This window comes from Mustela erminea, chromosome 5, assembly GCF_009829155.1.
Source record: "Mustela erminea isolate mMusErm1 chromosome 5, mMusErm1.Pri, whole genome shotgun sequence".
NCBI classification, from domain to species: Eukaryota; Metazoa; Chordata; class Mammalia; order Carnivora; family Mustelidae; genus Mustela; species Mustela erminea.
Genome location: NC_045618.1, coordinates 120,747,117 through 120,761,405, shown reverse-complemented (window position 1 = coordinate 120,761,405; position 14,289 = coordinate 120,747,117). Strand labels below are relative to the sequence as shown.

Sequence of the window (14,289 nt, the reverse complement as noted above, 5' to 3'; positions counted from 1 at the left end):
TAAGTCATGTTGGATTAGGGCCCTTCATTTTCACTTAATAGCCTCTTTAAAGGCTCCATCTCCAAATGCAATCACATTCTGAAGTACAGGAGGTTAGGACTTCAGCCTGTGAGTTTTGGAAGAGGGATGGAAGGACATAATTCAGCCCACAATACCAGCTAAGATCCAGGGAGTTGTCAAAGATACAAATGTAGTGATCCCAAGGGGCACATGCACCCCAATATTTATAGCAGCAATGTCCACAATAACCAAACTCTGGAAGGAGTCGAGATGTCCATCGACAGATGAGTGGATAAGGAGCATGTGATTTATATATACAATGGAATATTACTCAGCCATCAGAAAGGATGAATACTTACCATTTACATTGACGTGGATGGGACTGGAGGGTATTATGCTGAGCGAAACAAGTCAATCGGAGAAAGACAATTATATTGTCTCACCATATGCAAAATTTAAGAATCAGTGCAGAGGATCATAAGGTAATAAAGGGAAAACTGAATGGGAAGTCATCAGAGAGGGAGACAAACCATGAGACACTCTTAACCATAGGAAACAAACTGAGGGCTGCTGGAGGGGAGAGGGGTAGGGGATGGGATAACTGGGTGAAGGACATTAAGGAGGGCATGAGGGCATGTGATGTGATGAGCACTGGGTGTTATATTCAACTGATGTACTCTTGAACTCTACCTCTGAAACTAATGTACTATATGTTGGCGAATTTAAAGTTTAAAAAAGAAAGAAAAGAAAAATAAATAAAAGAAAATGAAAATAGCCAGGTAGCTGGCTGGCTCAGTTGGAAGAACATGTGACTCTTCATCTCAGGGTTGTGATTCAAGACGAGTGTTGGGTGTAGAGATTATCAAAAAATAAACTTGAAAAAAAAATGTAAATGCATAATCTAGGGGCAAAAGGTAAAAATATTTTAAAAATAAATAAATAAAATGGAAAAAAAAAAAGATCTGGGACGTTTTCATGTCTTCAATGCTGGAGGGTAGTAGCTCAATCCTTGGATCTCAAGCTGACCCTCTATCAAAGCTGGCCTCTCCTGAGATGCCCTCCCTTGCTCCCTCTGGTCTTCAGTCGTTAGCCTCTACAGGACTCACCCAACCTGTTTCTCATCAATGGTTGCAAGGCAGCTCATGGGACACACCAGGACACTGGTAGCACCGTGACATGGGCTGAGGCCCTCTGTCACTTCTGTGTGCCCTCTGTGGCCTTCCAGAAACGATTCTACTCCCCCTGTGCTGTGCTAGGCATGGGGGATCTTGCTGAGGCTGTCCCACGCCTCTCCCCCACACCCTTGAGTCTGACCCTGGACCTGAGCCACAGGTTTCCCCTTCTCCCCAGATCTGACATCTCATCTGGAGTAACTGCCACCTCACCTCCCCACAGGGCTTGCTGGGAAGGGGAGGTGCAAGCAGTCAGGATGCCAACCCCTGTCTCAGATGTGGCATCTGAGCTCTCACAACTTCCTCTCTCACCACCCTGAGAGGAAAACCCTTTTTCTGCTCCTGGGGGCGGGAAGCTCTGCCCTGTCTCCGCAGGTACACTCCCCAGCAGATTCTGTGCTTCAGTAATTTCCACTCTCCTACACCCCACAGAAATTTTTTGAATCTCAAACCCAAGGATTGTTTTCTCCCTCCCATCTACCCATCTACTTTTCTGCCAAGAATTCCTCTTCTGACGCAAGATATGCAAAACAGCTAATTGCATTGAGTCGGGGTGGGACAAGGACATTGGTCAGTATTTCAGAACACACCCTGCTGTGTCTGCTAGCTGCTTTTGCTAGTGAAATTGCACTGAACAGGCCACATGGCCTTGCAGAGGCCCCTCCATCAGCAGGTTGCACTGCTTGCCCCATGGAGAAGTTGGAACTGGGCAGAACCACATGCTCTTCCCTTTTCCCTGTGGGTGGACCAAGTGCCCTGCCACTGGCTAGTGCTGGCCTCAGAAGAGCAAACAGCTGGCACATCAGCAACCTCAGCTCCTTCAGGCAGTGCTCTGAATAGCTACGAAGTGGCTTTTTCTCACCATGGAGCTGTTAAAAATATCACAGAGGCTCAATGCCCTGAAATGTCCAGCTGTTTGGTAGGTAACCCTATGGTGGAAAACACGGTATTGACGTCTATTCTAGACCACATGAGAAGAAAATTTACTGGGGCGCCTGGGTAGCTCAGTCGGTTAAACGTCTGCCTTGGGCTTGGGTCATGATCTTGTGGTCCTGGGATCTCAGGCGGTCCCTGCTCAGCAGGGAGTCTGCTTCTCCCTTCTCCTGTGTACAACCCCCGCCCCCCATGCTGTTCTCTCTGTTTCTCAAATAAATAAATAAAATCTTTTAAAAAATTTACTATAGAATGTTAAATGTCTTATGGTGTAGAATTGGCCAAGTTTTAGCATAGGTGAGTGCAGAGGTTTTTCTCCTTTTTAATCAAAATTGAAAGTTTGATTGTGCTTCTTGTGCCTTGTAACTATGTCCTTTTTTTCTCCCTGAAGAGTAAAATACACAAGTATTTTGATTCTGGATATGAATATACCTTTCCCCTAGCAGAAGTATAGCATTTAGGCAAAATAAGAGATTGTGAGAGTCATGAAATAGCAAAGCACAGATACATGGATATACAAAACCAAGCAAAAGTGAGAATTTGGGATTAGAATCACAAGGAAAATGGTATCAGTTTTTCAATTTTATATAGTCTTAAGGATTTTATTATCAGTTTTCCTTATTATACTTAAATTTTTCATTATTCAAGAAAAATATAAAGTATTCTAAATTTTTAAGTTACTATATGCTCAATTACTTTGCAAGCTCTCATGTACTTTATAAATATGCATTCTTACTTACCGTATTCTCCATGAGAAACCCGCAAAGGAAGTAGAGAAAATCTGTTACATTTGTGTTACATCCTGAATAACTCCAAGATTAAAAGTCTTGGTTCTATCACTAGATCATCTTTGCTACTTTTGTGTGGAAATTTAAAAACAAACAAACAAACAAACAAAAACCCTACCAACAACATCCTCTGATTTCTTTTTACAAAAACAGACTCAGATTGTCCTGATTACAGCTTTTCAATTTAAATCAAATGTATCCAACCCACATTAATTCTGTCCTTATAATGTTTCCCCTTCCTTTGTAATAAAAGTTTACGAGGGCCAGGTTCAAATGTGACGTCTCTGACTATTTTATGTCTCAGAAGTTCTGGGAGTTAATTCCACCTCATATTAAACCATTTATAGATTTGCCAGCAAAGGTCAGCATGTTAAAGTACTACACAAGTTTTTATTAAAACAATTCTGTCTTTCTCAAATAAATTTTCAAGCTTTAAAGAATTATTGATTTGTCTAAGCCAGTTAGGTCAGCTGGTTGTAGCTTGGTTTTAAACAATCTCTGATCTCTATTGTGAGAGTGCAATGAAAGGAGAAAATGGTCTACAAAAAAATACTATGTAGCTAATCCTTCTGGTCAAGAGAGAAGGAAGAAAGGGAGAAAGGAAGAAAGGAAAAGGAAAAGAAAGGAAGGAAGGAAGGAAGGAGGGAAAGAAGAGAAAAAGTCTTCACAAAGTTGCCACCATTAAGCAAGGAAACGTGTTAATTACAGAACCAACGTCCATTCTTCCCCAGCTCCTTTTCTCCCAGGAAGTTCATGCCGCTGAATCCAAGTAGACCTACTCCTCTCCTACGTCACACATTCAGTGATTCATCCTTTCTTTCTTTCTTCTTTCTTTTTTTGGACATCTCTTAGAGTACTTATCTTTTTTTTGCCTTGTATTATGGTTATTACTGAACATGCCTTTCTCTCACTGGGTGATGAGGTCCTCGTGCCCCACGGCCAGATCCTCCATCACCCTCAGCACAACGCCCTACGAGTATAACAGATACACGTGCAGACAGAATATATGAATGAGTGAGCGAGGGATTATGTGAAATTCTAGCATGTTTTCTATTACCTAAACACCTGTATCAGGATACATTGTGATTGAGATGCAAAGAGGAAAGTGAATCATAAAAATTATTCTACCATAACTAATAAACAAAAACATCTTTTAAAATATTTAAGAGACTTCGTTTGTTCAAACTTGGGTAATGTAAATCTTCATTAAGAGGCTGCTTCCTCTTTAGTGATGAAATATGAATGCAATTTCCTGTCCCCTCGCTAGGGTTAGTTTCTCATCTCGGTGCAAGCAGATCTATCCCGCTCCTCGGTGGACAAGATCGTCACCCCAAGAAACATGGGTAAGTGTAAGATTAAACAGTAAAAAAGATTTTTATTAGATAACATACTTTGACATGATTATCAGTAATGTTCACAACCCTTTAATCGAATTTAGGCTAATGAATGCGATGAAGCAGAACTTTATGAGAGAGAGAAATGAGATTGACACGTGGTTTCCCTTTCTCTGGGCAGTGGTAAAAGGATGTCAAAATTGCTGTTTAGAAATAGTTAGGGGGGCAGCTGGGTGGCTCAGTGGGTTAAGCCGCTGCCTTCGGCTCAGGTCATGATCTCAGAGTCCTGGGATCGAGCCCCGCATCGCACTCTTTGCTCAGCGGGGAGCCTGCTTCCTCCTCTCTCTCTCTGCCTGCCTCCCTGCCTGCTTGTGATCTCTCTCTGTCAAATAAATAAAATCTTTGAAAAAAAAAAAAGAAATAGGTAAATCTACCGGTATACAAGAGTGGAATATTTATGCTCCATTCTCTTTTCAGGAAGCATCATATTTGCAAACTGAATTAAGGGTTTGTGAAGCAGTCTACCAGCTCCCAGCTGTACAGGCATCCCGCACCATTTCCTGGTTGGTAGGATGGGCTCGTGATACTTTCTATGTCATCAGAAATAATGTGAAATTTGGAAATAGGATTTCCAGTGTTAATAAGTAGTAAGTTATAATTCTTACTTAACAAGTGGCTATCAGTATCTTGCACAAAGTAGTCTTAATAAGCAGCTATTAAACCAATCAATAATGGTCAGGAAGTGTTTCCTATAATGTATAGAAAAACATTGTCATCAATGATTTGTACTATTTGAGTAGCTGGTTAAAAATAGATATATTTTAATACACTGGGGATTATCTCCTTCTGGCATTTGGTAAAAATTGAAGTCAAAATTAGAAACTTATGCAAATTTCTCAGCCCTGGTTCTAAAAGCAATTTTGTCAAAATTGTATTAAAGTAGTAAAATGTATCTGAAAAGAGGTATAAATAATAAGAACCATGTATTCCATTAAAATCTCAGAAGCAGGGCACCCGCATGGCTCAGTGTGTTAATCCTCTGCCTTCTGCTCAGGTCATGATCCCAGGGTCTTGGGATCAAGCCCCGCATTGGGCTCTCTGCTCAGCGGGGTGCCTTCTTCCCCACTCTCTCTGCTAGCCTCTCTGCCTACTTGTGACCTCTCCCTCTCTGTGTCAAATAAATAAATAAAATCTTTTTAAAAAATAAAATAAAATCTCAGAAGCAAAAAAAAAAAAAATCTCAGTTCACCCACGTTAATTCAACAACTATTAGCTGCAGAGCTTGGTATCATATTTGAAACGTTGCTATACAAATTATACTCTGAGTGCTCCTGGTGTCTCTGCTATGCTCTAGGTAGATGACAAAAGATGATCGCCACTCAGGACATGTCAGGGACAGCACAAGGACACCCACAGACTAGCAGTGGGTCATTCATTCAAACAGTACTATCATCTAATACATAATGAAGGTCTCCCATGTTCCAGGAATGTTATGTGTGTTCTTATTTTATTGTCAAGATACTCTCCAAAGTGGGTGTTAATTTTACCTATGAAGATTGAAACTTAAAGAAGAAGCACCAGGGTCATAAATCCCCCAAGGGCTATGAGAACCTTTCAAAAAGTCTCTGGAGCCACACGCCTAGCGAAAGCCTCACAACCACTGCTCTGTTATCCCACAGAGAAGACACTCGGATTCTGCTTCATCAAACTATTTGATCTTGTGGTGGTTTTAGTCAAAGCGGAAACATTTTTACAGAGGAAGAAACTCAGTCCATTGAGAACTTTACAAATCCTCCTAAAATCACGTTTGCCATTTATCCATCTTTTTTCTTCCTTAAGAGAAAAGTTGAATACTTCTTAAGATGAATAGAGGAAAAAGGGGCACCCACTGCCAGTCCTCGCCCATCCCTGCCCTGACCTCTCAATCCTGGTCCCAGGGAAGGATGTTCTTCCCAGACAAATGAGCCTAGTGATAGGTGGGACCCTGTGCAACCATCAGAGCAGAGTCCTATCCTCCTTCACTCAGACTTTTTTCTAGTGTCATTTTCCTTCTGCACTTTTATCCTTTAGAGGTCTCTTTCATGAGGATTTTGGGGGTCACTTTTCTCAGGGGTGGTTTATCTTAAATTGTCCTTAATTTTGCTCTGGATTTGATATTTGGTTCTGTCATGTATATAACTATAGGATGACATAAATTTTCATGGCCATTTGGAAATATCAACCCACTGTCTCCTGGTCTCGGTTATTACTACTGTGAAGTCCTTTGTCACTTTACAGTTCGTCCTTTGTAGGTACTCCATTTTTTCTCTTTGATCATTTTTTCTTTGTTTTGAATCAGCAGCTTCATTGCAGTGTGTCTAAGCAGATGTCGATTTCCATCTTTGTGTTTAATCCTTGTTGGGATTTGCTGGATTTCATAAATCTGAGGACCCCATGTCCTTCATCAGTCCTAGACAGCTGTCAGTCATTATCTTTGCAAACATTCCCTATTTTCTCTCTTCTTTCCCTTATGGAATTCCAATTAAATATATGCAGACGTGTTTGCTTTATTCTCCATGGCTTTTTGTTTTTTCCTATCTCTTTAACACTCTGATAATTTATTATTTCCTTAGGTCTGCCTTGCAGTATATTAATTTCCTCTTCAGCTAAAGCTCATCAGTGTGTTAGTCCCTGTGTTGATTTTTTAAAATTTAAATTATTACATATTTTATTTTTGGAAAATTTATTTCGATCTTATTAAAAATATGCCAATCCGTCTTTTGTAGTCTCTTGTTCCTTGCTCATGAGTTTAAATCCCTTCCTTTATTTCTTATTTTTTCAAAAGTTTTTTTGGTATTTATTTGAGAGAGAGAGGGAAGGGTCAGAAGCTGAGGGAGAAGCAGGCTTCCCGCTGAGCAGGGCTCGATCCCAGTACCCTGGAGCTACCTGAGCCACAGCAGATGCTTGACCGACTGAGCCACCCAGGCACCCTTCCTTTATTTCTTATTAACATGATTATTTTGTGCTGTAAATCTATTAATTTTATTCTGAAGCTTTTGTGGATCTGCTACTCACTTTCCTCATTTTTGATGACTCTGAGGCGTAGTGGTTAATGTGTGTGTGTATGCGTGTGTGTGTTTTCATGAGCTCATATTTGTTAAAACTCTTATCTGAGAGGATTCTTTTTTATTTCATATTCTCTACTGAAATAGAGTTGACACACAATATTACATTATTTTCAGGTGGACAACATAGTGATTCGATAACTCTAAACCTGACTGTATGCTCACCACAAGCTCAGCTGCCCTCTGTCACCACCACACAACGCTCTCACAGTAACACTAGCTCTGGTCTCTATTCTGTACCATTCATCCCCGTGACTTATTCATTCCACAACTGGAATCCTGTGTCTCTCACTCCCCCTCCCTACTGGCAACCACCCATTCCTTCTGAGAGAGTTCTTCGAAGCCTAGGTGGAGAGAAGGTCCCTCAAGGGATGATTTCTATTTACTTTTTCCAGGTGCCTAGGATATTTGTTTTTTCATATAGCAAACTCTCATTTTCGGTGAATTCACTTTCATCTTGCTTAAATGATTTACGGTTTGCTTTGGTTTCCATGAATTATGTTTATATATGAGAAAAGAAGTAAAATGGTATCAGTTCTTAAGAAGGGCTGTGTGCTCTGCTGCAGGTAATATAGATGCTGTTTGACTCTCAAGATTCTTTCAAGCTCATCGCACAGAGCCTTTGATTCCACTTTCTAACTTTTTAATTGCAAGATAACAATACATGCAGAAACACGCACGTGTCCTAAGTGTACAGCTTGATGAATGTCTACAAACTGAACATGTTCATGGAGTCATCACTCAGAACAAAACCAGAACACGGCAAATTCTCAGAAGTCCCCCTCATGCCCTCTTCCAGTCATTACCCAGCCCCTCCCCCAAGGCAACCACTACCTGACTTCTTCTTTTTTTTTTTCCTGACATTTAAATGTTTACTGTGATACTCCACAACCAAATCAAACAAGGCTTTGTCCACCTGATGTGCAGCAAGCCAATTAAAACTGTCATGGAGCTTCTGCAGTGAAGAAAGGTAGGCTAGGTATTGGTGTGGTACCACCCAGGAGAATGGGAAGCTCATTCTCTAGAGTCCTGAACTGCCCGATGGCTTGCAAGTGAGGGCTCTGAAGGGCAAAATTTGGGACAAGGTCTTTGAGGAAGCGGACATCACTGAGTGGAGGCCATGAGATCATGCTACCAAAGGTCTCCTGAGAAGGCAGATGCTGTTTTTGTTTTTGTTTTTTTATAAGAATTTATTAATTTATTTAGAAGAGAGAGTGTGTGAGGAGTGTGGGGCAGGGGAAGGAAAGGGAGAGGGAGAAGCAGCCTCCCTGCTGAGCAGGAACCCAGTGTGGGGCTCCATCCCAGGACCTGAGCTGAAGGCAGATGCTTAACCACTGAGCCACCCAGGCATCCCTAAGGTGGACACTATTGAGAGGAGGCCCATGAGCTCATGTTAATAGGTAGTCTGATCCTGCTTCAGCTGGCCTCTTGAAGCTCTTTTCCATCTCAGGAGACTTAGATTCTGAAAAATATCTTTAATCCTTCTGTTATAGATTTCATTAGGTACATATAGTACTTATATATTTAAGGTAGTGCCGATTAACTACGTGTAAGCCAGGGGGATTGCATTCCTACAGGTTCTCTGGCCAGTCCAGTCATGCCTGCAGGTGGTATAACCTCCAGGGTTCATTTTTTTTTCTTTTTCTTTAAAGATTTTATGTATTTACTTCAGAGAGAGAATGAGCGAGGGGGTGGGGAGAGGAAGTGTGTGAGTGAGGGAGGGGTAAGGGAGAGGGAGAAGCAAACTCCCCATTGAGCAGCAAAAACAGACTCCCAGCTGAGCAGTGAGCCTGATGGGGGCTCAATCCCAGGGCCCTGAGCCACCCGGGCACCCTTCTAGGGTTCGCTCTTGCATCTGAACTGACAAGACAGATGCAGGCTTCAACTCCACATGATTTTTGCAACCCTGCAAACATATCGCGTTACATATACATCAATCTCACAGTCGGTCTTCTCTACGTTTTCTTCCTTACCACATTATGAGTGCTGAAAGATACTTAATTTCAGCTTTGAGATAATTCACAGAGGATTCCCAAACTCAACAAAATAGACCCTTGGAAGCTCAGCTTCAAGAACTGGGAGATTGTTTTGAGTGCGGTAGCAGGATAAATGTTCCTTTTAGCCATCTAGTTCTCACATCAAGTGCAGGAAAAATTAGAGTCTGTCTAAGTAAATCCAATACATGATCCATTATAGAAAAGGAATCCGTGGGCACATAACAACACATTGTTACTAAGTGGGAGGACACGATGTGAGATGATGATTTTTACAAGTGTATTTGACGCCTGTAGAGTCTAACAGACAGCATGAAAGTGATGTGTTCTAGAAAACCTATGGTCATCTTCCATCCGATTTACAGAAATGATTACTCACAAATTATTTTCTTTTTCTTCCTTTTTTTTTAAAGATTTTATTTATTTATTTGACAGAGAGAGATCACAAGTAGGCAGAGAGGCAGGCAGAGAGAGAGGAGGAAGGAAGCAGGCTCCCCGCGGAGCAGAGAGCCCGATGCGGGACTCGATCCCAGGACCCTGAGATCATGACCTGAGCCGAAGGCAGCGGCTTAACCCACTGAGCCACCCAGACACCCCACAAATTATTTTCTTTAATTAGATCTGTTATTATGGTGAGAAGACTTGTATTAATCTATTGGTGGAAAATAGAAAATAATTATTTTCTTTCTCAACAAAGCTGGTCTATTTTGCTGCAAAAACACCTCAGCTTTCTAAGGCATTTTTATGTAAAAAGCAGAAAGCAAAATCGTTAACAGCCAAGAAGCTTTATTTAGCATTCCAACCTAGGATCGTGGCCAAGTTCCACCCATGATTAAATAGGTGTTTCTGGGCTAATGGCTTAATATGTGGCTCAATTCTTTATTTGTAATATAAGGTTATAATAAATGGTACAGAACTGTAGTAACACCTAAGTTATAACAAATATGCATGCCATTTTAAAGGGTGCCTAGCACATAGAAAGCCTTTAATAAATGGACCACTGCTCTGATTTCTGACAGAGTAGATTAACTTTTTAATCCCCTAGTAGATATTCTTTTGTGTCTGCTTTTTTCCATCACTCTGCATTATGTTTCTGAGCTTCAACTGTGTTATTGTACGCAGCAATAATTTGTTCGTTTTCAGTGACGTATAGATTTCAATTGTGTTAATATATACTTATCTATTTACTTCTCTATTCTGCAAGTGCTCATTCCACTTGGGGGATGCTACAAACAAGGCTACTGTGAACATTCTTATTCTACCCCACGTCTTTTTAGTAAACACATGCATGTATTCCTGTTGACCAGATATCTGGAAATGGAATTGCTGAACCACACAGTATAAGTAAATGTCAAAACCATTTTCCAACCACCGGTAAATAAGAGTCCCAGGCACGTTACAGCCTCACCACAACTTGGTAACTTCTGCCTTTTTCATTTTATTCACTCAGGTGGGTGTCATTGTGGTTTTCGTTTGTATTTCCTTGATGACTGACAAAGTTGAGCACATAGATCCAGCACGAGTTCCTGGTTGGTGTGCAGATCACAGGACCAAACTAAGAGTGTAGACTCAGGCCCCATTCCCAAGAAAGGACCAACCAGAGGCCATGAATCCTCAGGGATTTTTCATCTTGGCTCCTCACAGAAACACAGCAAAGATAGGGAACTTGCCAGCTCTCCCCACCGTCTGCAAGAAGCTATCCAGTTTGTTGTTTCCTATGTTTAATTTCTAGTTCACCTTTTGCGTGAGGATAGAGGCTCCAGCACCCCCACACATGTGCTATGGTGAGAACCACTTCCTGCCTACACACGTCTGCATTCTGCCTCTCCTCTCTGCATTAGAGGCTCTAGTCACATCTTCCAACTCACACAGGCCTCCAGGACGTCCCGAGCTTTCTGCTCACTTACCTTCCTGATCTTAGCTCCCACTTCCTTTTTCTCCATCCCAATTTTTTTTTCCTCTCTGGGAGTTCACCTATTGATTCAAAAGTTGTTTTTTCACATTTTGTCCATATTTCTAGGTGTAGTAAAACAAGATTTGGAGGAATTCAGGTCTTTAAAACTGACATAAAAATAGGTGTTTTGAATATGGTTTTTTCTGCTACCAGAATCCTGTGGCTTGTGGTGGCAAGGCCTCTGTTGTGCTCAGGGCTCATTCATACTTGGAAAGGGGTGGTTTTGGTGTCCTCAGGCACATAACAAGAAGGCAAATCTTTCTTTCCCTGCACAGTGACTCTACAGAGTGTAAGCTCCCCACCACATAAGTCATCCAAAGAAGTAATAGGCCTCTCTGGCAAAGAAATAGAGACTAAAATAGTTCTCTACTCCACTATGAAAAGAAGGATGGGCTCTCTGTTCCCATGTGAATCTATAATAGCAGACCTTTAAAAAATTAAGCTAATAAATAATCAGTGACAAAGGTAGACACTGATGGTGGAAAGATTTTGCCCAGAATTAAGAACATTCTGCCCTCTCTTTCACAAAAGTACAGGAAAGATAAAATACCCATGAAGGAAGCAATGGGAATGCAAAAGAGGCAGTGCTGTCTAATTATTTATGAGCTTTCATCAAGCCGCTATATTTTACAATATTTCAGTTTATTAAATTTCTTGTGACTCTATTTTCTTGACTAATGAGCAGGCAGTGAAAGCACCTCATACTTAGATTGCATACAAAATGAAACATTTGAAATCGTATAACTATACAGTTCATATAACTCAAAAGCATTTACTGATTACAAACAAGTCATTACATCTGCCATTTTTATTAGCTCTGAAAATGTAACTTCAGTTTTGTGATGGTGTCCAATGAGAAATAGAATTCCCTCTCATCTATCACCTTGTGGATAATTCTTATTTGAAATAGAGAAAAATGTGTCAGCTTGATTTTATTCACTGAAGTCAATTAAATAATTTACCTTTTTAAACACCTTCATTGTCTTGTCATTTAATACATTTTTGATATCTCCAAAGAAATGAAATAAAAGAAGATTGTTTCAAAAGCATGAGACACCCGCTAAAGACCTAAGCTATTCGAGTTCATCTTTCGTTACAGAAACAAAGGCATGTTAAAAACAGATGTCAATCTCCGTGAAAACAAAGCCTTCTATATTAACGTATGCACCAATCTCCCAAGTTTTGTGAAGGAAAACAAAATGACGATGACACTCTGCCGATGCTGAGGGATGGCCTGGTCGGTCGCTGGGGTTCTTCATCAGCGTCCTGTGATAATAAGAACATGGACTTCTGCTCGTTAAAATTTACTGACCATTGTGGTTAATCACCAGGAGGCTGGATTCTGGCCTCCAACTATTGATATCTTTGTGAAAATTGATCTATATCCACCTTTTAAAAGCACCAATATTGAATCAGAACTTTTGAAAGCAAAGAAAAATGGACACATATTCGTAAAAAAGAAGGAGATGCGGAAAGTGAACTGGAAGGAGGCAAGACTTACCTTGCTGTGTACCTTCTAGGAACAAATGCATTTGCCACCTTAATACGAGAAAATGAACAGCACGTGTATTGAAGAGCAGCACGACCTCGATCACTATCTGTTTCCGATTGTTTACATCTTTGTGGTCATAGTCAGCATCCCAGCCAACATCGGATCTCTGTGTGTGTCTTTTCTACAAGCAAAGAAGGAGAATGAGCTAGGAATTTACCTCTTCAGTTTATCGCTCTCAGATCTGCTCTACACATTAACTCTCCCTCTATGGATTAATTACACTTGGAATAATGACAACTGGACCTTCTCTCCTGCCGTGTGCAAGGGGAGCGCTTTCTTCATGTACATGAACTTCTACAGCAGCACGGCCTTCCTCACCTGCATCGCCGTTGATCGGTACTTAGCAGTGGTCTACCCTTTGAGGTTTTCCTTTCTAAGGACAAGAAGATTTGCCTTCATGGTCAGCCTATCCATCTGGGTATTGGAAACCTTGTTCAATGGTATCATTCTGTGGGAAGATGAAACCACTATAGAATATTGTGATGCCAAAAAGTCGAATTTTACTTTGTGCTATGACAAGTACCCCCTGGAGAAATGGCAAATCTGCTTCAACTTCTTTAGGACGTGTACAGGCTATGCAATACCCTTGGTCATTATCATGATTTGCAACCAGAAGGTCTACCAAGCCGTGCAGCATAACCAAGCCACTGAAAACAATGAAAAGAAGAGAATCATAAAACTTCTTGTTAGCATAACACTGACTTTTGTCTTGTGTTTCACTCCCTTTCACGTGATGCTGCTGATTCGCAGCATCTTAGAGCGCGATGGGAACTTCGGTAAACTTACCTTTAACCACAAGTCTGGGAAGCAGACTTACAAAATATACAGAATCACGGTTGCATTAACAAGTTTAAACTGTGTTGCAGATCCCATTCTGTACTGTTTTGTCACTGAAACGGGAAGATCTGATATGTGGAGTATATTAAAATTCTGTACTGGTAAGCTTAATAACCCAAAAGTACAAAGAAAAAGCATACTTTCTATGTCTACAAGAGACACCATGGAATTAGAAATCCTGGAATAGAAGCAAAGACTTTTTTTTAAGGTACACAGTATCATAACATCAAGGTTACATTCTGAAGAGGAAATTAAGCATAGGAGGGGACAAAGTGTTCCAATTGAATATTTTAATTCTATTCAATGGAAATCTTTTGGAAGTGTACTGTATGGCTCCCTTTTATTAAATTGAATATTGAATAAAATTCAAAGTATTAAAAAATTCAATAGTATTTTAGTGACTCAAGATCATTATTATCAATAAAAATTGGTTTGGTTTGTTTTGTTTTATCTATGCTGTAACCTTTCAGAGGTTATTAGATATATGGAAATCTGTGCCCTAATTCAGTGAGCTTTGTGTCCAGTTTTCATGACTTTTGTCACTCTTTCAGTAGATTTCAGACCACCAACTATCACTTTTTCCAACTGTATGTAACTGTCTCCAGCAACCCGAACTACTAA

At 40.6% G+C, this 14,289-nt stretch overlaps 1 protein-coding gene across 11 annotated transcripts; it reads left to right on the top strand.

The window, feature by feature from the left end:
* The first annotated feature begins 1,807 nt into the window (after positions 1 to 1,807).
* GPR65 (G protein-coupled receptor 65) lies at positions 1,808 to 14,060 on the top strand. 11 transcript variants are annotated; one of them, XM_032344768.1, is made up of 5 exons: positions 1,808 to 2,091; positions 4,161 to 4,236; positions 4,705 to 4,794; positions 11,058 to 11,109; positions 12,379 to 12,759. In XM_032344768.1, exons 1-5 carry the CDS (start codon positions 2,036 to 2,038, stop codon positions 12,393 to 12,395), a joined length of 291 nt encoding a protein of 96 aa, XP_032200659.1. In that variant the 5' UTR covers positions 1,808 to 2,035; the 3' UTR covers positions 12,396 to 12,759. The 11 variants fall into 11 exon arrangements, with proteins under 11 accessions (XP_032200659.1, XP_032200658.1, XP_032200650.1 ...); XM_032344767.1 differs by lacking the exons at positions 11,058 to 11,109; positions 12,379 to 12,759 and adding an exon at positions 10,633 to 10,775 and having other exon boundaries at positions 1,811 to 2,091; XM_032344759.1 differs by lacking the exons at positions 1,808 to 2,091; positions 11,058 to 11,109 and adding an exon at positions 10,633 to 10,775 and having other exon boundaries at positions 4,155 to 4,236; positions 4,705 to 4,874; positions 12,379 to 14,060.
* The last annotated feature ends 229 nt before the right edge of the window (positions 14,061 to 14,289 follow it).

What these genes read in the sequence shown, in the direction of transcription:
- GPR65 (XM_032344764.1), top strand. Translation starts at nt 12,833, where the DNA reads ATGAACAGCACGTGTATTGAAGAGCAGCACGACCTCGATCACTATCTG.